The sequence below is a fragment of the Pangasianodon hypophthalmus genome, chromosome 9 (assembly GCF_027358585.1).
Source record: "Pangasianodon hypophthalmus isolate fPanHyp1 chromosome 9, fPanHyp1.pri, whole genome shotgun sequence".
In the NCBI taxonomy this organism is placed as follows: Eukaryota; Metazoa; Chordata; class Actinopteri; order Siluriformes; family Pangasiidae; genus Pangasianodon; species Pangasianodon hypophthalmus.
In genome coordinates this window covers 12,072,209-12,095,509 of record NC_069718.1, presented here as the reverse complement: position 1 = coordinate 12,095,509, position 23,301 = coordinate 12,072,209, and the positions used below count along the sequence as shown (strand labels likewise).

The window sequence follows — 23,301 nt, the reverse complement described above, 5'->3', positions numbered from 1 at the left end:
GGTTCATCTATTTACTACATTATTTATTAGTAATAACCAGTAGAGTTCAGGATAGCATTTTATTTGAATAGTTCATTTTAGAAACTAAAATGCTAATAAGTAACAACCACAAACTGTTAACATATTGCTTAATATTAGATGGTACATTCATATTTATGAATAATAAACCATTAATAAACTATAAGTAATGTTAATAAAATAATTAACACTTACATTAACTGATGCTCGTTAGAATGTAAATAAAGTGAGTGCTAATGTTGAAAATAATTATTTGGATTCACTTATTCCTACACATTAACCACTATGTATATTCATTTGGTGGTTTACGTTATATTGGTCATATTCATATTAGAGGACATCTTTATTTTGTTAACATTTAAATAACAGTTTGAGTTGGTTAATGTTGGAAATCTCAGTAAAAGAGAGAACACTACAGAATTTCATCTACATTTTTCTGTAGAACTTTCTGTAGAAAAAAGTCTATTTATAATTAGAGGGGTTATATACACATCATTTCCCCTTTGGAGAATCAAGACGTTTGTAAATCTGAAACAGAAGTACCAGGAGGGTAAGCAAGCATAGGAAGGGAATTTGTGTTTCCATAAAAAAAATTAATGACTTCCATTAATATTATTTATATAGCAAATCATTCAGGTGAACACAATATATACTGAACATTTTCTTATTTATTTTTATGATTATATTGCTTTATGTCCTGGGTCAAGAGGACATCCATTGCTTAGTGCTGAATCGAGAGTGGGGGTTTACGATGGGTAATTTTTTAATGCTGATGTGAATATAGCTACTCTCTCTCTCACTCGCTCACACACACACACACACACACACACAAAGTCACAAAGTGGGTGGACCGGTGGGGAGCTAATACTTCAAAGTCAATGGATAATACTTCACTTGATTTACTCTGATGGCCTGGATGGATTGAAGCTTGAACTCTGAGTACGAACTCAGATGAAACAGAGAAGAGAAGAGAGATAAATGGGTTAAAATGAGTGATTACAGGGAGAATTTGAAGAGTGGAGAAATTATGTGGTTTGTTCCAGCCACGTGCTGAAGAAGATGTACATGCAGTGAGTTAGTAAAGGAGAACAAGAGACAGAGAGAGCGAGTGAGTGGAGCATGCGCTGTTCTACTGTAATCCCTTTTCCTCCTGGTAAAGGTTCTGCTGCTCTTAGGAAAGCTCTAAAGAACCTAAGAAGAGAGATAGCACGAAATGATGCTGTCTTTGTGCATGTAGAGCAACAGAGTACAGTTTTATCACCACTTAAATCCTATTCGCCTATCACACGGATTACAGATTAGAATGAAACCTGCAGAGACACAGACAGAGACAGAGCAAAGATAAGGGGCGAATAAGGAGATAAGGTGACAGGCAGGGAGATTAGCACAGAGAAGACTTAAATGGAGAGAAAGTTAAGGGAGGAGAAGAGACAGAGTGCTGGCAAATAGACAGACAGAAGCAAATCTCTTTTCAGTTGTATGATCACTTTGGTCTTTTAATTGTCTTTTATATTTTTTTTAATTACATTTTAAATTATTAGTCATACCACCATTAGTGTTATTGATGTGCTTCTGTTCTGTGAATACATTAAGATTGTTTTCATGCAGATTGTATCTCACTTGTGTTCTGATAAGATTTTAACCACAAAAATTTAATCAAAATGAGTCAAATATGATCGACATCCAACTCCTCTATCATGTGCAGTATGCTAATCAGCTTATATAAGTAGATAAATCACTTCCTACTAACCCACTTGTTTCTTGTTACCAGTTATGCTGTGCAAAAACTCAAAACATTATAAGATTTTATTTATTATTATTTATAGCAGTTTTTTTGTTTTATTATTAAATTGTTTACTTATTTATTTATTTATTTATTTTCATTATTAGTATAAGGTTGACATGGAGCACGTGTTATGACGTACTGTAGTAGGACATATTTTGGTTGTCAAATGTAGTTAGGAGGGAAGATTTCTAGCTAAAATTAGTTTGAACAATCAGGTTTAAATCTGTTAAAACGTTTCTTCCATTTTGTAGTCCATTTTGCATCTACGTTTTTATGGGGATAGACCACCATGGGATATAATGATGCTACTCAACACACATGTTAAGTTATTAATTTAGTTTTTTAGACCATTGGCCAATCTTTAGGGCGATTAGAGAGGAAGAAAGGAAGAAAACAGGTGATAGAAAGTTGTAGTGATAGTGAAATAAAGATGAGCGAGTGTGGAGGGAGTGTAAACAAAAGGTCGTAAGGGCCAGACACAGACATTGAGTAATGGGGCAACGGAGGAAGGCGACCAGAAGAGGAGGGAAAAGTGACACGAGGTCACACATTCTCTCTCTTTTCCCTCAGCACTTCGCTCCTCTTCCTTGGTCACTTCTATAACTGGATTCTTGGAGCATTTCAAATTTCTAATAAAAACAGGCATCAAGAGAAAGGTCTGAAGAGGTCATGCTCTCTCTCTCTCTCTCTCTCTCCCTCTCTCTCTCTTTCTTTCTCTCTGTTTCTTCCTACGTGCAACTCAGCAGTTGACTGACGCTAGCAAGAGACTACATGAGGAACGAGACTAAAGGCCCACTATGAAGAAATCAATAGAAATAAATAAATAATGGTGTACACACACACACACACACACACACACACACACACTCTCTCTCTCTCTATCTCTTTACATATATGTATATATATATATATATATATATATACATATATGTATATATATATATATATATATATATATATATATATATATATATATATATATATATATATATATATATATGTATATATGCTGATCAGCCATAACATTAAAACCACCTACCTAATATAAGATAACGAGATAATCAATATTACAAGATTATGAGATAATCATGAATATCACTAATGTTATTCATGTCACCTGTCAGTGGTTTTAATGTTATGGCTGATTGGTGTGTGTGTGTGTATGTATGTATATATATATATATATATATATATATATATCTATATATATATATATATCTATATATATATATATATATATATATATATATATACATAGACAAAGCAGCTTACAGCTGAGACAAACAAACAGATGAATAGATGAACATTACTTCATTATGCTCAAGGGCCAATCATTGGATTTCTGGTGGTGCTAGGATTTGAACTCAGACTCTTCTGGTCACTAGCTCAGAATCTCTACCGCTGAGCTTCCACTCATCATCACTATATGAAACTATCAACAGACAATATCAACAAAGTTTCTGAGAAATTGTCAGTAACTGTTGGACATTAGACACTGGTAGATGAACACAAGAGTGTCAAAGTTCAATACAAATTACGAACATTGAACTATAGTATAATTATAACTAAACACACAAGGAATCAACAAGGAAGGCACTGAATTGATTGTGACTAAATTTCTGTAGCCAGTTACATTTGATAGTAGTTTTGTACATACTTAAATTGTTACATTTGAATTTATAGACTACTAAAAATGTAAACAGTTGCACAAATAATATAGTGTCAATGCACTCTCCAGTTATTACTTAAAACTTGTGATCATCCCAATTATGTGCAATACATCATTGAAAATTTGTCAATAAAACTTTTGAGTAGAGTGATGAGAAAAATTTCTGAAAAATAAAATGCGATGTTGAAATCAACTTGGGGGCTATGGTGCTGCAGGGGGTAGTGTTGCTGCCTCACAGCTCCAGGGTCTGGTTTCCTCCCATTGCCCAAAAACATGTAAAAGTAGGTGGATTGGTTAAGGCTAATTTGCCCCTATGTGTGAATGAGTGTGCGAATGTGAACTGCATGGTGTCCTGTGATGCACTGGCATTCTAGACAGGGTGTATTCTGGGTAAAGCATGGTTCTGGATCCACTGCGACCTTCACCAGGATAAAGTGGTTACTGAACATGAATGAATCAATGAATGAATGAAAGGAACTGGATAAAAAAGAAGAATTGGAAATACTAATGGCAATGTGGATTGATTTCATTCTTCCATAACCTTCACCTCAAATTTTTATTGAGTCATGTTAACTGTTACAAATTTTAAGTGTAAGACAAGTGTTGGGTGAAATACAGAATGTAATGTACTGTAACTTGGAGGACACGTTTGGATAAAGTATAAGTTATGTAGCTTTACAATAGCTTGCTAGCTTTCTCTTTTGTCACTTATAGGTCAAATTTAAATGATTGGCTATAGGTAAACTACAATCATTTTGGATTTAGTTCATCCAAATCCAATTCCATTCTTTGCCATTTGCCATTATCCAATATCGGATATGTTTTGTTTGATATCTGATCCACCAATTTTTGCTGGTATCAGGCCAATACCAATACTGGTATTGGATATGTGCCATCTTACTTCATATCATAATAAATGATATTTCCTGTTTATGGTAAACTGTGTTACCAGCTGGCTACAGATTGTGAGAAACATGATAAATTTTTTGATCTAGGATCATTTTACATGGTGATTTACTGGTGGTCATATGGGCCATTAAGTTATTTAACCTCTGCTATAACTGTAGCCTATTGTTACTACACACGTTTATACATAGCTAACAAGTAATCACACTGTGGTTTAGCCAACTGACTATAACACATCTTGTACTTTGGTCAGCTCAGGTGTTTGAATGCTACCCATTCCTGGGAAATGTGGCTAGTTTTAAAAGGTGAATGTCTGAAGAGCAGTTGAACGTCAACTCATGAGACTCAAAGCCTTAACACGGATCCCTTCAGCTCTGGTAACAATGCGGAGAATTGCAATTTAATCATAGAATTAAAATGTTTGAGCACATCCTGGATGCTGCTGGAGGGAAAAGAGAGATAAACAAAGAGGATGAAATGAATATTTTAGAAGCTGAGAGGACGCAGGTGTTTCTCTTTTCCCCAAGCTTGCAAACAAGCATGCCGTCACTAACAGAGGTTTATTTTTCCACCTCTCAGGGCAAGGAGCTTTTGCCATGCGAGTGCAGTGTAAGTGTATCTGATTAAGTTGTCACACTAAAGATGTTTGTGTATGAGTGAAAGAGAGAGAGAAACAGAAAGAGACAGAGAGTGAGAGAAAGACAGACAAAGCCTTGGGAAGGATGAAGGGAATAGAGGTCTTTTGCCTGCAGGTGTGCACATATGATATTTGAGTTTCAGATAGCTGGATTGAGTGATTGTTGATGCAAAGTGAAACACAGTATGAATATGAAAATTGAAATTTTCTCTCTCCATTTCAAGCCCTCACTTTATCCTCTTGTGCATCTTGTGCCTACAAATGATGGGCGACAAAATCCCTTTGCCCTGGTGTTGTTTTCCTATGGAGAGTGCGGTGCCACTTTTGTGACTTGTTTTACATGTTTCTCATTGTGCATTATTATCATTATATTATTATTATTATTATATTATTATCTACCTTATCAGTATATACTGATATACTGTAATACATGTGTGTGTATATATATATATATATATATATATATATATATATATATATATATATATACACATAGTGGATATAAAAAGTCTACACACCCCTGTTAAAATGCCAGGCTTCTGTGATGTAAAAAAATGAGACCAAGATAAATCATTTGAAGCACCTTTTGATTTTATTACAGCACTCAGTCTTTTTGGGTATGAGTCTATCAGCATGGCACATCTTGACTTGGCAATATTCGCCCACTCGTCATTGAAAAAACGCTCCAAATCTGTCAGATTGCGAGAGCATCTCCTGTGCACAGCCCTCTTCAGATCACCCCACAGATTTTCAGTCGGATTCAGGTCTGGGCTCTGGCTGGGCCATTCCAAAACTTTAATCTTCTTCTAGTGAAGCCATTCTTTTGTTGATTTGGATGTCGTTGTCGTGCTGAAAGATGAAGTTCTTCTTCTTCTTTAGCTTTCTAGCCTGAAGGTTTTGTGCCAATATTGACTGGTATTTGGAACTGTTCATAATTTCCTCCACCTTGACTAAGGCCCCAGTTCCAGCTGAAGAAAAACAGCCCCAAAGCATGATGCTGCCACCACCATGTTTCACTGTGGGTATGGTGTTCTTCTGGTGATGTGTAGTGTTCTTTTTGCACCAAACATACCTTTTGGAATTATGGCCAAAAAGTTCAACCTTGGTTTCATCAGACCATAACACATTTTCCCACATGCTTTTGGGAGACTTCAAATGTGTTTTTGCAAAATTTAGCCAGGCTTGGATGTTTTTCTTTGTAAGAAAAGGCTTCCGTTTTGCCACCCTACCCCATAGCCCAGACATATGAAGAATACGGGAGATTGTTGTCACATATACTACACAGCCAGTACTTGCCAGAAATTCCTGCAGCTCCTTTAATGTTGCTGTAGGCCTCTTGGCAGCCTCCCTGACCAGTTTTCTTCTCGTCTTTTCATCAATTTTGGAGGGATATCCAGTTCTTGGTAATGTCGCTGTTGCTCCACATTTTCTCCACTTGATGATGATGGTCTTCACTGTGTTCCATGGTATATCTAATGCCTTGGAAATTCTTTTGTACCCTTCTCCTGACTGATATCTTTTAATAATCAGATCCCTCTGATGCTGTGGAAGCTCTCTGTGGACCATGGCTTTTACTATAAGATGCAGCTAAGAAAATGTCAGGAAAAGCCTACTAGAACAGCTGAACTTTATTTGGGGTTAATCAGAGGCACTTTAAATGATTTAAATGACTCCTATTTAACATGAGTTTGAATGTGATTGCTTAATTCTGAACACAGCCACATCCCCAGTTAAAAGAGGCTGTGCACACTTATGCAACCACATTATTTTGTTTTTTTATTTTTACTCACCCAACCTAAAAGATCTCAGTTTGTTTTTCAGATGAGTTGTACAGGTTATAGGTCACATTAAAGGTGAAATGATTTATCTTGGTCTCATTTTTTTACATCACCAGAAACCTGGCATTTTAACAGGGGTGTGTAGACTTTTTATATCCACTGTATATATATATATATATATATATATATATATATATATATATATATATATATATATATATATCGCATTGATTCATAAACTGGGTTGTGTGTATATTGGACAGCAGATGTTGCCTGGTGTGCACACTTGCTAGGCTCTCACTAATCATTGTAATTTCTGAACACCGCATCTTTTGACCAATCACAGTGCAGAGGAGCTCATATCTCACCCTGTGTTTCTGTGCCAAACAAATCACATACTCACCTTCTCGAGTGGGTGACATACTTTCTCCTGGCAGTGTGTGTGTGTGTGTGTGTGAGTGTGTGTGTGCACACACATCTACCTCCCACAGTCCCTTAATGACTTCTTGTCTGTTGTCTGTCTACTTATCTTAAAGAAGCAGACAGATGATGTCTAACTATTGTCCCCTCAGTCTTATCCTCTCACAAAGAGAGAGTGAGTATAAATGTCAAAGAGAATGAAGAACAAAGACAAATCATGACCCAAGAACAGATTTAAAAAAATTGAAGGAGGATAAGGCGGGAAACATAAGGGAAAGAAGGGAACGAAGTATGTAAATGCAACATGCTCCATGGGTCACACTTTACATTAAAGAATCAATAATAAATAAAATAACTATAATAACTCTAAAAATGTCAAAGATACCTTGGCAGAAATGTACAGTACCTATTATTGTAGTAATACAGTACTGTATTAGTGCACACTGGATGTGTATAAATTCTTTATTTCAGAATTCTCTTTATAATTTTCTGTCCCAGAAATGACCTCTGCCCTGAGTTGGAACAGAACTGCTTACCTTGCCCCTTTTCTTTGTAAGGCAACACATAGTGTGTGCATAGTTTTAACATATGGGTGGACTTTCATTTGAAAGTTTTGGCAGTAGGGGCCCCTAAAAATTTAAAACTATTCCATTAAGCAAGTACCCCTCCCTGCAGAACCAAAATTCCAGGGGTTAGAGTCCGACCTGATCCAGCTTCTCCTACTTTGATGGAGTCGAACCAAATGTTCAGGGGTGAAGACAACTCAGTGTGTTTGAACAGGATAAGTGTGTTTTTTTCCCATGTTGTACAGTGTCTTGTGGGTTTGGTATAGTTTTAGGATTAGGCTTATAGGATGAGTTGGATCAGGTCCAGCTCCACCCCCTGATTATGTAGCCTGTATGCTTATTAATTATCTGCTACTTACTGGTTATTAAAACTAATGAACTGATAAGCTCAAAAACATCCCAGTAGGCTAATTATGCATTAGTGTGCTTAATTGAGCTAATGGTCTCTTAACTAAACTAATGATCTATAGCTACATTTAAAATGTATAGACAAGTATACCTACATTATACAGTGTATAGACACCTGACTGAACATAATAAGACAATTTAATGTGTGCAACTGATGGATTGTGGCCAGACAGACAGAAGGACTGTTTTTCACTTCAAGGACTGTTTTTCACTGCAAAATAGAACAAAAATATTCATTAGCTGAATTAACAGATCATTAGCTTAATTAATAGTACTTATGCATAAGTACTGGTAACGGTTCATTAACATCGTGGTAGCACTTTATTTTACCCTTTGGTAACTACCTACTACTTAATAGGTATTTATGTAGTAATTATGGGTAATGTCTGATACGTACTTCAAGTACATAGTAACTTATGTGTTGTAAACTGCCAGGTTGGTGCAACTGTGCAATAATATATTGCTAATGAAATTAATACAAGTAATCATTTCCATAAATACATAGAAACTGATAGACAAAACCCTTATGTGAATATTAGACATTGCGTTATCAATAACCACCTACTTATATATATATATATATATATATATATATATATATATATATATATACTTCACAAATTTGACAATTTAACAAAACTGAATGTGGTGTGTGTACAATATATCCCTAAATCCTTGGTATAGGTGATTTTCTGTATCTCTCAGCCCTCGTGTTTTGGGTCTGTAACTGATTACTTTTTTGTATAAATGTAATAAAGAATAAATAACACATAAATAAGAATCTCTTTATTTCTCAAACCATGGTCTCAGAATAGAACTTGTGTGCTAACGGCTGGTTTTATCAAGCTGAGAGTGACTAATCTATTCTCTCATTAATTGTTAGGACACACGCTGGCTAAAGGCAGTCCGATGCAGATATTATTGACATCATGTCCCTCTGAGCTGGGGGAGATAGTAGTGTGTGTGAACATGCCACAGTCATGCAGTTGAATAAAACAGTGTGTGACCAGAGGAGGCTCTATAATTCTTCATATTCAGCTAACAGAAAATCTCTACTGTACATTTTGCCTTTATATATAAAAAGGCAGTATTTAATGTTTAAGGTTTTAAAGCTTTAGGGTAGCTTGTGTTTGGTGGGGTTGAAAGTATAATACTGTATACTTTTAAACTGTTTTCCTTTTAGTGCAGTTGCTTGTGGAATGTAGGACTCTTTTAGAGAAAAAGGCTAAATATACCAAAGTATAGCTAGATGAACACTGAAGTTACAATCATAACTGATGTCACCTCCTCTGCTAATTATAAATAACAGCTACTAAAATGATGATATGTAGCCAGTTTCTCTCCATTCTCTCCAGCTACAGTGCAGTTCAGATAATAAGACAACCCAACGAAACTCACTGTGGTGCCTAAATCTAATTTACCAGCGTATTAGATATGGTTAAAATATATTATGGGCTCAGATGATAAAACTGTTTTAAGTATAGTTTAAATTTAGAATAAATCACATGTTAGCTTGGCTACCATATCAGTACCTTTGATTTTGTTATTATCTTGAAAATGAATACAGGTCTATAGGGTACAATCACTCCCAGAAAGTAGCAGTGGCTTCAGCAGGGACCACTGCTATACCACTTATTAGTGCAGACCATGTATTAGTCATTGCCAAAGTTTCTTCCTCTTTTCAAAAGTATTTTATGATGGATTTAAAAGACAAAGTCACCGATTTTTTCAACAGTCTAACCTTTCAGATTAATTTTCATTTATTTACACACATTAATGGTCTCTAAATGCTATTTAGCTGGATTTGATATTTCTTCCCCGTGATCCCAGTAAAATTTTTCAGCATTTACATTTACTTTCTTCATCTTTTACTTCACTTTATCATCTGAGACTGTGCCCTACATAAGTTGTAACACAGTGAAGCTGTACACCCTGCCTACTGCTCTGTGTGCACAGTGTAGAGTGACAGTTGAGATGCAATAGTGTGTTATAATTATATTTGTATAATTTATTATTATTATTATTATTATTATTATTATTCATGGCTCAATCATTACAACCCAATAATCACCAAAGATACTCCTCCCACTTTAATGGATTAGAGTATGCTCACAAGACCTCAGCTAAGATACGCATAGTCCTGGGCTAGGATTTGTTCAATGGAGAAGTCACACGTGTTCAAAACTGAGCAGCATCCTCACACATGTTAAGTGAAAATCAATAACTTTTCCTTCACTACTTACTACTGCTGCGTTTATCAGTCATTCTCAGGAGGGTATGAGGTTTGAGATGGTGCAGGAATCTTCCAAGATGTATGAATGCCTGCTACATCCATCCTCTGCCAGTCAATTCAGGTCTGGCACTTCTGTACTGCAGTGTTTAAAAGGATTTTGATATGCTTCTTGAAGTTAAGCTAGATTTTAGCTGTCTGTGCAGAGCAGACTGCATATGACAAGCCTCCAGCAAACTCAGATCCACTCACCAGGATGGAGTCACACAGAGCATCCCAGACAGCTGCTTGGTCTGGATCAAACAGGTTCCATTTGGACAAAGTTACAGTCGAAAGCAGAAGGAGAAAGTGCCAGAGGCAAGGCTAATGCGTATGACTGGAACTGAGTGCTGCAGTCTAGGAAGACTCGTCATCGTTTCAAAACATGTTTACAGCTTATCTGAGAATGCTGATCATGTAGGATATCATGGTGCTCTGCTCACAAGAAGCACTTATACACACATTTCTTTCATACTTTCTTCTGGGAGATGAAATGAAGTTCCTCCATGCAGTCGATGACTTTAGCGAAAAGATAAATGTTCAAAAGAGGAGAAACATCAGCCATTGGAGCCCCAGAGAATCATAGAGAGACGAGCTGAAAATGCAGAATAACTCCCTCATCTTTTCAGTGCCCTTACAGACACACACCACACACAGACACCAACACCCACCCACCCACACACACACACACACACACACACACGCACTCGTACCTTCTTCATTCCTTCCTGAGCCATTATGTTTTCCTCAGTAATGATAGTGTTATTGAGGTCTTAATTGTAACCTTTTATGTGTTGCTGTGGAGTATAAAAGAATAGTGTGTGTGTGCGTGTGTGTGTGCTAGTGGGAGGATATTGTGTTTCAGTGAAATGCTATTAAAATCAGATGTCACTGAATGTCATGGCTCAGGACTCCTCTTCCTTTTTTGTCTTTTTTCTGCCGGTGCAATTCATCAGGCAGAGAAACAGGTTCCCATTTGTCACTTCAAAAGTGCCCCGTTTTGTAGTTTGTTGTCTCAAAGACCACCTGAATCTCAGTACTACTTGAATTACTTCTGGGAAATTGCCACCTTTTTAGAAGGGTCATTTGAAACAAGCTTGTGAAATATTAGACTTTTTCTTCAGTTAAATACAAAATGCATTTATCTAGTACACTTCATAGGCAGCCTACACAGGGCATGTTCATGCATTTTGGATCATGCTGTCAGTGCGTGGACATGTGTGTGTGTGTTAGTAATGTATGTTATGTTTTTCCCATATGGTTAATAGAAGAAAGTGTATCTTTTTTATTTGTTCATTAATTCTATCTGTTGTTTGCCTTTCTTTCTGATTAAAGGGGGACACATTTCAGCACGTTCAGGACATTGTGGCATCTCTGCTGAGGACGATAAACCGCACGGTCATCATCATGGGTCGAGAGCATGCCCTCATTGTGAGTCCACCATGCTTGTTGGCCATTTCCCTTCCTCTTATGTCCTTTTCTCATGATGTGCTGTATTTTGTTGTGGACGTTTATTGCTGTGTAGACTCAGGAAAGATCAGGTTAGAGCCATTTATCACTATTCCTTTCTCTATCCTATTTTCATCACTAAGTTGTTTCCTTTTTAAACTTTCTGAATGAGCACCAGTTGATCTATTCACCCTGGCCGGACATACATTGGCCTTAAAAAGCTGCTCTTAATGGTCCATTTTAAACTGCCTACTAAATATACATCCTTTTTTTGATGTATTGTATACAAAAACACATTAGTTGGCATTTCTACAGCCTTGAAATCTTTTGCTCTATCTTAAATCTATCTATCCCATTCTTCACTGCTTTCGAAGGTCTTTGTAAGTAAGTAAGTAAGTAAAATATATATATATATATAGCGCAATTCTAGACCGTTGTCACATAGTCCTTCACAATATATATAAAAAAACAATAAAGCAGTATGAACATAAGGAAGACAAAGAATGGCAATGTAACACACAGCCATAAAGTAAATCAAAGCATAACCATTTAAAAAAAAAAAAAAAAAAAAAAAAAAACACAGAGCATCAGCCAGTATAAGCTAGGTGTAAGCCAGCTTGTAAAAAAGTTTTTGACTCAGAGTGTGCCAATCTTATGCTCAAAGGAAGATCATTCCAACGTCTAGACACAACATATTTCCTACACATCAGCAGACAGAAAACAATCACTGCATCAAAATACATATTTTATTCATCCCAAATAAACCAGTTACAAACAGCTGTGGCTACAGCTAAAGGGTGGCAGGGAGAATCATGGGTAATGTCATTTTAGCCTATTAAAATAGCAGCTTACAAAAATACATTAATGGAGATGTGTTTACGATCAAGACAGAAAGACAGTGGAAGACTATGTGTGTGTGTGTGTGTGTGCGTGTGTGTGTGTGCGTGTGCGTGTGCGTATCCATTCCACTAATGAAGTCACACTGTGAAACTATAGTGCATATACATTGCAAATTTTCTCATCTGTGTCTTGTACATATTACATTAGTCTCAAAAAATATATTGCTATGATGAACAACTTGGACAGGTGGTAATGTGAGGGAGCAGTGCTTAAAGGAATACTCCACTTTTTCATCCTAATCTCTATTCTGCATCTGTAGCTTATATGAGATTGGCACATATTTCCCTGGATTTAGAAAAGAACATCGGTTCACTCCAAACTTTGAAGGGCAATTGTTGAACTCAATAAAAGGTTCAATGATGTGACTACATAACACAACTTCAGAACTACAACCTTTACATTCTAACGACAAGGTTCATAGTATGAAACAGTTATGTGAAGTCATATTAAAACTCTTCTAATGTAATGTGATCCTTTAAAAAAAATTTTAATGAAAATTTCATGAGGATAATGATCATAAACTTATTTCCCTATTGCATTTAAATAGCTCACCATATATTATTAGAACATTAATACTGTTTTCCCTCCATTTTCTCCCCAAATCAATCACCTGCCAATTAACACAGACTAGCTAGCTCTCCCCTATCACATGACAGCTACCAACTGGGGAGGGTGAAGGCTAACACTCGCTTCCCTTGAAGCCACCCAACAGCATTTTGTCAAACTGCTGTTCATGCAACATCACTAGGTAGCATAACACACTCAGAGAAAAGTGCTTTCTGCCCTCTTCCACATACATGAGCTCACAGACTCCCACAATTGGCTATTGTCATTGTGATTGACAGGAGAGAGAGAATACGCCATCCCTCCCACCCAGAGAGCATAACATTCGCTCCCTTGGCTACTGTCCATGGATGGCTGTGGCATAACTGGGATTCGAACCTGTGATATCCTGATGATAGAGCAAATACTTGCTACCATTTTTAGGTTAGACTATAGGTTTCTGGTCAACCAAAACATGGCACTGGCCAAAACATTTGAGCTTTTACTTGCCTAGTGGGCTAGCTAGTAAATTTATGACTTGTCCACCCCTGTATAGATGTGGTAGATAGGGATTAGGATGAAAAATGCTGGAATATTAACCTTCTAAATTCCAATATACAAATCCTGCACCACCCTTGTTGAAGACTGTCACACTTGAAGCAGCCAGCTAAAAAAAATCAGAATTATGTTGTATGTGTGTACTCATTGTATGTATGTACTCATTTTAATAAGATTCCTAGAACCACACTGAGCTTAGACTGCAGTTAGTGCTGACTAAGTTTACATTTCTCCTTCAGTCAGTGAATGCAGTGATGAAATATCGCTATTTGAGACAGGTTGTCTCTATTGGGTTAGCATTCCGACAGTCACCATGAAGGGCAGTATTGACCGAATCACAGTCCTGTCACTCATAAAGGAGGGCCTATTGACTGCCTCAGTCTCCATCTCCTGGGTCTCTTGGGGCCTCAGACATGCCTTACAGTTTCCATTATACTGGTAGGTGTGCCTGTCCAGTCTTTAGATAGAAATTTAAAACATGAAAAGGACACAAAAAGAAATTCTTGGATTGTGAAAGGAGAGTGAAAATCAAAGCCATTGTTCTCAGGACTTGGCCTTATGTGCCATGAGATTATTATCCATAATCCTTTATTTTCATGATCAGCTACATTCTAGGAATGAATCTAATACCTCCATGATGACAGTGCTGGTGTAACTCCATAATTACAAGTCAAACTTTTCCACATCTAAAAGCCATGAGCTCATAGAGCTGTTCCTTGGCTACGGACACGTATCCTGTAACTGGAATGCAGAAAGCCTCTCGCTGTAATAGCGACGCTCATGGTAATCGTTGCCTCGGCAGCCAATGCTGAGGGCTATAGCCACCAGAAGCACTTCTTACGGAGTTTCTTGATGCGGTTCTTGTTTCGTGGCCGAGAGGGGTCAGTTTTAGGGAATGAAGGAACATCGTACTCCATGTCCAATGCCTCAAGGACACTGTGAAAGCGGCCCTCCTGCAGACGGAAATCGTGCTCCACACTACATAAAGAGAGAGAGAGAGTGATTAACCTATAATCTCAGCTGGATTATGATGCCTGGATTTCACCTTTATAAATGCAGGCATGAAGACATAAATGACCATTTTTGACTCAGACATCCTTATCCATGTGATATACAATGTGTGGATCACTGCGGTCTTACAAACTCAGCAAGGAATCTTGAAGTCACTATAAACTTTTATGATTTAATCCTTTCGGGGGAATAAATTTGAGTGCACAGAGTGGTCAAAGTGCGAAGATTGTTGCTGTAGCAGTTTTGGCTGAGCCTTTTCTAAGAAACAGTGAAGAGCTAGTGACAGGGAAGTGTTAATATATCACTAAATATATAAGCCTATCATTTTCCAATATGCAATGATTAGCTTAAAACTATTCTAGCTGTTCAGGAAAAGCACTATGAAAAAAAAATGATTAGTTAAACAATGTAATAGCCTAAGTAATGTGACATAGAATCATAATGAAATATTAAGACAATCCCCCAAGATTACAAACTCCAACTGAAATTAATATTTTCTTTGGATAAATACTGGTTATAATGTGTGTTTTTTAAAGAGTGTTTGATTTCCCTCCTCTGCAGGCTGAAATTGCTATGTGCTGCACTGTTAAACACTGCTTTACTGATGAAATGTGTGCATTTCTGTGGAACCTCATCCTCTGTACGTGGACAGGTTTTGTTGCCCCTATCATAACTTGCTGGTTTCACATGAAGTATTGCTGATATAGCCAATGTGCCTTGGTGTATAAATCTCAAATAGGACTGGAATTAAAGTATCAGTAAAAGAGATATCACATAAGGGCATTATTCCAAACAAGATAACAGTTTTGCAAGGCAGATTATTTTTGTTTTTGACCGGGGAAGATGTCATCACCCACCATCAACCAACTCCATCCCTGCCCCCCCCGCCACCATTATTAGAATAAAGAATGGAGTCAGCATTTATATCTTTTCTTCCAACTTAAAAATGAATGAATTCATCTTCATCTCGCTTGTTTTATAAATTCATACAAATTCCTAATGAGATCAAGTTGTTACAGCAGAGACACCAGAAGAATGTGGCATTTCTCATTTCCATATTCATCAAATCTGGATTTCTTGATGAGAGTTATAGTCGTTCTATTCTGGGCCTTTTTCTGTTATCAGATGGCGTTTTTAAGTGTCATTAATGTGCCATTTATGGCTTTGATTATCACGTAATTCATTACTCAAGATAGAAAAAAATATATATAGTCTGCAGAATAGGTTTGGGTACTGTTATTCATTTGAGCTTTGTATTCTGAAATCTGTGCATGCTATGATAATTAAATTACCTTACTAGCTAATACTCAAAAGAGTATTACTCAAAAGTTACTCAAAAGAATTTTACTAAACAAAAATTTCTTGTCACGTTAGTAAAGAATGCTTGACTTCGGACTAAAGCAAGAGGAAGAGAAAGTGAGATATATTTCATCTTGTCTCTGAGGCAGCTATGACGGCCTGTTTGTCGTACCTAAGACAAATAACAGGCCAACACGAAACATTAATCACAACTTGTACTCACACATAAACACACACACGCTCATTCATGTTAGCCGAGAGCAGTATACCCATAGATCACTATCCTTCTTCTTATCTTAACCGCTCACCCAATTCACCCACCACAGTCTATCTACTTCGCTCCATATTTCCTCCTTTCTGGCTTAAGCCTTTTGCTTGCTGTTTCTAATCCTGTGATCCTTCCTGCTTGGTTCTTTCTCTTTTTTGTCTTCCACTTAAAGGCAGGACATGCTGGTGTTGGAACAATATTGTTGTCTTTATCTGTGTTAGTGAGGAGAAGTACATAATGACCTATTTAATCCTGCAGAGGACTGCATGATACGATACTAAACCCACTGCTATCTATGAGGGGCCAATCACTCTGTGTATGTGTGTAAGAGAGAGACAGAAGGACTCTGTGCTCTACAGACATTACCACTATCGAATTTTGCAGGCCAGTTGGATCTAAATCATGCTGAATAGAACGAATGCTGTTAAGAAAAAGGAAGAAGAGCACAGGAGGAGAGGAAAAGGGACACTGCAGAGTTCTTTCTATTAGAATGAAAATCACTATTTAAATGCTATTTGAATTTTTTTAATATTTGCATATTCAAGGGCTATATACAGAGACATTGAGATGACTCTGAGATGGTGATTATTTTTTTGTAAGTCATGGCCACAAATTAATATATTGAGGCTACAAGATAATATTTTGAGGCTACAAGCTAAATGAGACCCTAAACTAAGGCATGACCATGAATTGTGTAATGGCATAATTAATACATGGCCTCCAGGCAATTATTTGGCAGGAACTGAGGAAGAAAGTCTACTCGTATACCCACCTCACAAACTGCAGTGACTCTAGCAGGTCATTCCAAGATTCAAAGAAGTAAAGTATAATATTATACTGTAAATCATTTCCATTCTCAAGTTTCTGTGGACAAAATGGCGTAATTCAATTGATTTCACTACACTTACCCATTTTAAAATACAATAACTGGCATGAGAAACTGAATAAATGCACATTGAATGTTTAAGGTTCATACATTTTGCAGACATTTTTGCCTTTTTTTGCTCAGTTAAACTCCAATTAAACGTAAAATAAATTATGTGTTCGAAACATCATATCAACTTTAAGTAATTTATTTCTAACATGCCATTATTGAAGTCTCTCGATTTCTGTAGCTGAATCTCAAATGTTATTCTATTGAGTAAATAGTGCACTAAGTTCTAAAACACCATTATGTACCTATAAATCACCACAGAACAAATTCATGAGCTGAAAAAATAAATCAGTTTTGAAATAGACCAAACAATAGGGAATAAGAACAGCGCAGAGTTCACCCTTTCTATGTGAGCGCATTATCTCAAGCAGAACATCAACAACTGGGGTCTCATTTACGAAAACATGCAAAGAGCAAGGTCTAATTCTGTGCGTAAGAACCGCCAGTATGCATTAGAAAATTGGGATTTATCACACGTGCATATACAAAGCCATAGGCAATGGCCATTGATAAATCCTACACGTACTAAATTGCTCTGGTCATACATGGCCACACTCATTTACATAAATAAACGCCCCCAAATTGCTGTATATGGTAAACTACTTCCTTTTAAAATGGTGATTTTATGACTGTGTGCAAACTATTGCCCCAGGTACATCTAGAAAAGCTGATTGAAAATCCCTCATTACTGTTGTCTTTACTGCTGTCGTATTTAGAAATGTAATATATTGCAGCATGAACAATATGAGTACACATAAAGCATGTGCCATTATTCAGATCGTAGTTAGGCGGGAGATGCTAGACCTGGCTCCAATTTCATGTTAAAACATGCCTGTGGCAAAAAACCCTAGAGTAGAAAGGACTTGAGTGTGCACGGGGATGCTATTGCTGTTTTGTTGGCCTTTCTAAAAGTGGGGCCTGTAGCTTGCAGCTGCACTAAAATTGCAAATGAAATTGACTGATCACTCATCACTCTCATCAAAGAGTTTCCCGCTGTCCTTAAAAACAAGGTTCCTGTGCAAAGCTGTGTGAGACAAATCTTCAAACTCTAGCTGTGCCTTTTAGATTTTACTTTACATTTCATCTGTCACCTGTCTGCACCTTTTTGTGAGCACCACAGTCAGTAATTACTGTCAATTATGCTGACATGATTGACAGTAAGTGGGATGGGATCTCCTCATAATCAGTTTACTCGTGATTACACATTTCTACCACTAGGGCCTTCTTCATGCGCGTGGTCAGGAGTAGTTCTAAATGTGAAGTGAAGTGACTTGTGGCCAAGTAGGGTGACCCATACTCAGAATTTGTGCTCTGCATTTAACCCATCCGTGCACACACACACACACGCACACACGGAGCAGTGGGCAGCATTTTTTTTGCTGCGGCGCCCGGGGAGCAGTTGGGGGTTCGGTGCCTTGCTCAAGGGTCTCACCTCAGTCGTGGTATTGAGGGTGGAAGAGAGCACTGGTCATTCACTCCCCCCACCTACAATCCCTGCCGGACCCAAGACTCGAACCCACAACCTTCAGGTTCACCTTCGGGTTGCAAGTCTGACTCTCTATCCATTAGGCCACGACTGCCCCATTAGGCCACGACTGCCCCATTAGGCACGAATGTACGAATGTACGAATGTACACATATCCTCACACACAACTTGATAAATCTCATTCTGCTTGGAAATGTGCATGTGCAAGGTATAATATACACACAAAACTATGCATACTCACAGATGAAAAATGAAACCCATGGACACTAAAAGCAGTCTACTAATTACTAAAAAAAAACTCCAGAAAAGATACACGCAACAAAACAAACCCCAGTATTCAAAGAAGGCAGCTTATAACTTTGAGAAGTTGATGATTAGGGTGGTAAAATTCAATTTGCGAAGAATTTCACATTCTACTGACTTCAGAGCTGTGTGATTCAGTCTGATCTAGATCCGTCTCTATTTATTTTTGACCAGAACAAGTTTAGAAAAGAGTGCCCTCCACTCTCCGCTGTGTTACTCATTGGCAAAGTCACAAACAGCCCAAGAGCAATGTCTGCACACAAGCTACGTTTGGAGCTAGCTGCGGCTAACTAGTGATGTATCATTTGCAAATGAGTTAGCACTTTCTGCTGGCGCTTTTGGGTGAACTTTGAGAGACTATATTTTTGTAGATGTAGGCATTGCCGTTATTCTTTAATCAATATGCTTCCCCTGAAACCTCTGTTCACCATCTGAGCTGTTTGTTAGTGTGAATGGTGAGGTTTGTGAGGCAGCTTGACAGAGAGGATCCACTGCACTGCTGCTTGTTAAAGGTGTGCTGTATGTAGTGAATGTATTAGAGGAGGCGTTCATTTATCAGGATAAATGGAAATGAATCTTCTTAATGAAGCATAGACACAGCAGGCACAAAACATTAGTGCATGCTTATTGTATTTGTCAATGCACATTTGTTATGCCTTGCCAAATTTAATGAATATTTAAATAGATGTGATGAAATGCAATGCAAAGTCATGTTATTTTGCATCTTACTAATTACCTTACTAATTAGAAGTAAGAGTTCATGAAGCATTTTAAGCCATATTTAGGCAACGAAGAACTCTGCTCACAATATTGTAAATTATTCTGGTTCAGAAAAAAAAAACAACAACAACACTTTGAGCCATTTGAGATCCGAAAGAGTTACAGTTAGTAACAGAGTTACATTTAATACTCTTAGGGTCCAGTTGAGAAATATTTTAGAGTTATTATTATTATTATTTTGTAAAAAAGGTTTATGTGAAATAACTGGACAATTTACTTCATATTCTTGCATGAAAATTGCTAATGGGTTAAAAAATAATATTACTGTACATATTCTTTTTAAAGTCTATTACTTTGGAAGGGGTCCTTGGCTGCAAAACGTTTTGAGAACCCCTGATTTACTGTATGTGAGGTTTATGGATCAATCCAGCTTGTGTTTAAAAAAATAATTAAATAAAAATTTCTGACCAATCAGCGGGCCCAGATCATACAGAGGGCCCGTAGGCAGCAGCTTGTATGCTAATCCTCCCCTGTGAAGGGGGATAAAGCAAAGAAGGAGGAAAAATGAAGAGGTAAGATGGATAAAATGGAGGAAAAGTGGATAGAAAGCATAAATAAATGATGTGAAAGTGTCTATGCTTTTAAAAATCTCTCTAAAGCTGCACCTGTCTCCAGAGATAGAAAGGTTGGAAGAATAATATTTATCTCTTGAAATCAAAAGCCAATGGTTTATGCCAGGCTAGGCATAATGCTGTGTGTGTGTGTGTGTGTGTGTGTGTGTGTGTGAATCTGATAAAGAGAAAGGAAGAGAAAATGATGTGAGTGCAAATAGATCTTTTTGATTTAGTATTCTGGCTGTAAAGCACACAGCGGCATTTGTGATGTTTTGTGATGTGCGTATAAACCAAACCCACTAAAAGCATTTTGAGCTTATCATACTGTGTTATTGTGCTTGTGTGTGTATGTGGAGCATTGCTGGGGCATTATTGGAGCATGTGTGTATGTGTGTGTGTGTGTGTGTGTGTGTGTGTGTGAGTGTGTTTCGTCTCAATTGTTGTGGGATAAAGCCTCAGTAGAAAAGCTTCCGAAATTTAATTGATTCCCGAGGCTTCATCTTAGTGTGTGTGTGTGTGTGTGTGTGTGTGTAAAAGAGAGCAAGAGACTTGGAAGCAAGTGTGTGAACATGTGTGTGAGTGTCTAAATGTTTATGTGTGGTTATGGCAAAATGTATTTTTGTGTGTTGGTTTGAGATTTCAAATGGTGCAATGATGTTGATGCTTTTCATCCCAGCAGGACAGAATGTGATAGAACTAGCAGCTTGGAATAAAAAGAGACAGACAGAGAGAGAGAGAGAGAGAGAGAGAGAGAGAATTTGTATTTTAAGCAAAATTGTTCCAGAATACACCAAAGGAAATAGAGTCACAAACACTGGAACGTCCCTGTGCTTTTGAGGACATCCAAGTCCCCGAAGTACATATGATTTGAGTCTTAGTGTGTGTTCTCATTTCATGTGTGTGTGTGTTTGAGTGCAACCACATCCCATAGGGCTTAACTTCTTTCAACTTCAAGTGTGAACCCGCTTAATGTTAATGATGAACCCTGCAGAACAGCCTTCAGAGCTCAAAGCTGCAACACATCCACTTATTAAACTTGGCTTCCTCTTCACATAAATAACCTCTCCCGCATACATACAGCTCTCTTAATTGCATCTATGTGTGTGTATGCTCAGCTTAGGAAAACACATTTGATAAGTTACAGTACATTAAAGGAATAGTTGGTGAAAAATCTAATTTACATAATTACCCACTTATGCCTATAGTCAATTGTTGGTGTCTGACATTTGCTTCTTTAGTTGTGCATTGGAGCTCTGAGGCCAAGTACACATGTAATGGAAGTCTGTGTCACCCAAATCAGATTCCCAAAGGAAATATTTCTTGTGCATTAATTCTTGTTATACCACAGGATGTTGAAATTCTGAATTTGATTGGTCATAAGGGCTTGATTAATTTTCTCTATCAGCAGCTCTAACAATAGTACTGGCTGTAATGCAAATCACAGCTTTATATTAACATGCTCATTCAAATATGTTATCTTTTTTTAGAGTACTTTTTATAGTAATAACTCATTCAAATGGACTTGTATGTCAGACAATTTACACGATTCGAGATTAATAATAAACAGATTTTAAAATATGTATTGTTATTTAATAAAGAAAAATGTATGATAATTGATATGATGACATTTTCTGTAAAGAGACATTTGTTTGACATTTATGGAAGGAGTCTCAAGTGTCAGCACTTTGTAACATTTACATTTCCGGCATTTGGCAGACGCCCTTATCCAGAGCGACTTGCTTTGAAGTCTATCAAAAATACATTCTGATATTGGCTCACTAGGTCACGAACTAGGAATACCATCAGTCCAAAACTCTGTTGGGGATGTTTTTTTTAAATTTTTTTATTTCTTTATTTATTTTTTTTGGTGAAAGTGCTAATTTAAGTATTTTATGAAGAGGTAAGTCTTTAGACGTTGTTTGAAGACTGCCAGTGACTCAGCTGTTCGGACATCTAGGGGAAGTTCATTCCACCACCTAGGTCCCAGAACAGAGAAGAGTCTCGATGCATGCCTTCCTTGTACCCTGAGAGATGGTGGGACCAGTCGAGCAGTGCTAGAGGATCGGAGGGAGCGTGGTGGCACTTGAGGTGTGATAAGTGCTTTGAGATAAGTGGGTGCTGGTCCGTTTTTGGCTTTGTAGGCAAGCATCAGTGTTTTAAATCCGATGCAGGCAGCTACAGGAAGCCAGTGGAGGGAGCGCAGCAATGGGGTGGTGTGGGAAAATTTAGGAAGGTTGAAAACCAATCGTGCAGCTGCATTCTGGATCTGTTGCAGAGGACGAATGGTGCTCAGAGGCAGACCTGCCAGGAGTGAGTTGCAGTAAACAGTTTTTTCTGCATGGGAACGTGTTCAGGACTAAAGACTTTGTGCGTTCTGGTTTCTTCGCAACTAGTTTTATTAACTTCAAGAGAGGGAAAAAAGAGAGGCTGATGAGAGAACAACTGTGTATATCTATAACGTAAGTGATGACAAGAATGAACTTGTTTTACAGACATTTCACAACATTAAATGTAACTATAAACTGATAAAAATTATGTTTGTTAATTAAAGAAAAATTTAAATTGTTGGTAGCTATGGTTTAAGAAGAATAAAACACTCTGCATCATGCTGTTATAGGAAAATAATCCACTGTTAGCAGTAATGCCACTTTTTGTTGAGCTACATCACACTACCCTGTCCTGGATTATTTTCCTGTTCCACTTCACAGTTAATTTTGTGAATACAGACTATCCCTGCTATTGTATAAAAACAGTTATTT

At 37.3% G+C, this 23,301-nt stretch overlaps 2 protein-coding genes across 2 annotated transcripts in view; one reads left to right on the top strand and one right to left on the bottom strand.

Annotated features, from left to right (window-relative positions):
• Positions 1 to 23,301, top strand: part of LOC113529552 (dedicator of cytokinesis protein 2) — a 119,071-nt gene that overhangs the window by 47,747 nt on the left and 48,023 nt on the right. The window contains exon 26 of the mRNA XM_026918807.3: positions 11,793 to 11,888. Within this exon, the coding sequence (XP_026774608.3) occupies positions 11,793 to 11,888 (96 nt within the window). The remainder of the gene's footprint in view (positions 1 to 11,792; positions 11,889 to 23,301) is intronic.
• Positions 12,697 to 23,301, bottom strand: part of LOC113529553 (uncharacterized) — a 29,152-nt gene continuing 18,547 nt past the window's right edge. The window contains 1 exon segment of the mRNA XM_026918809.3: positions 12,697 to 14,885. Within this exon segment, the coding sequence (XP_026774610.2) occupies positions 14,723 to 14,885 (163 nt within the window). The 3' untranslated portion in view covers positions 12,697 to 14,722.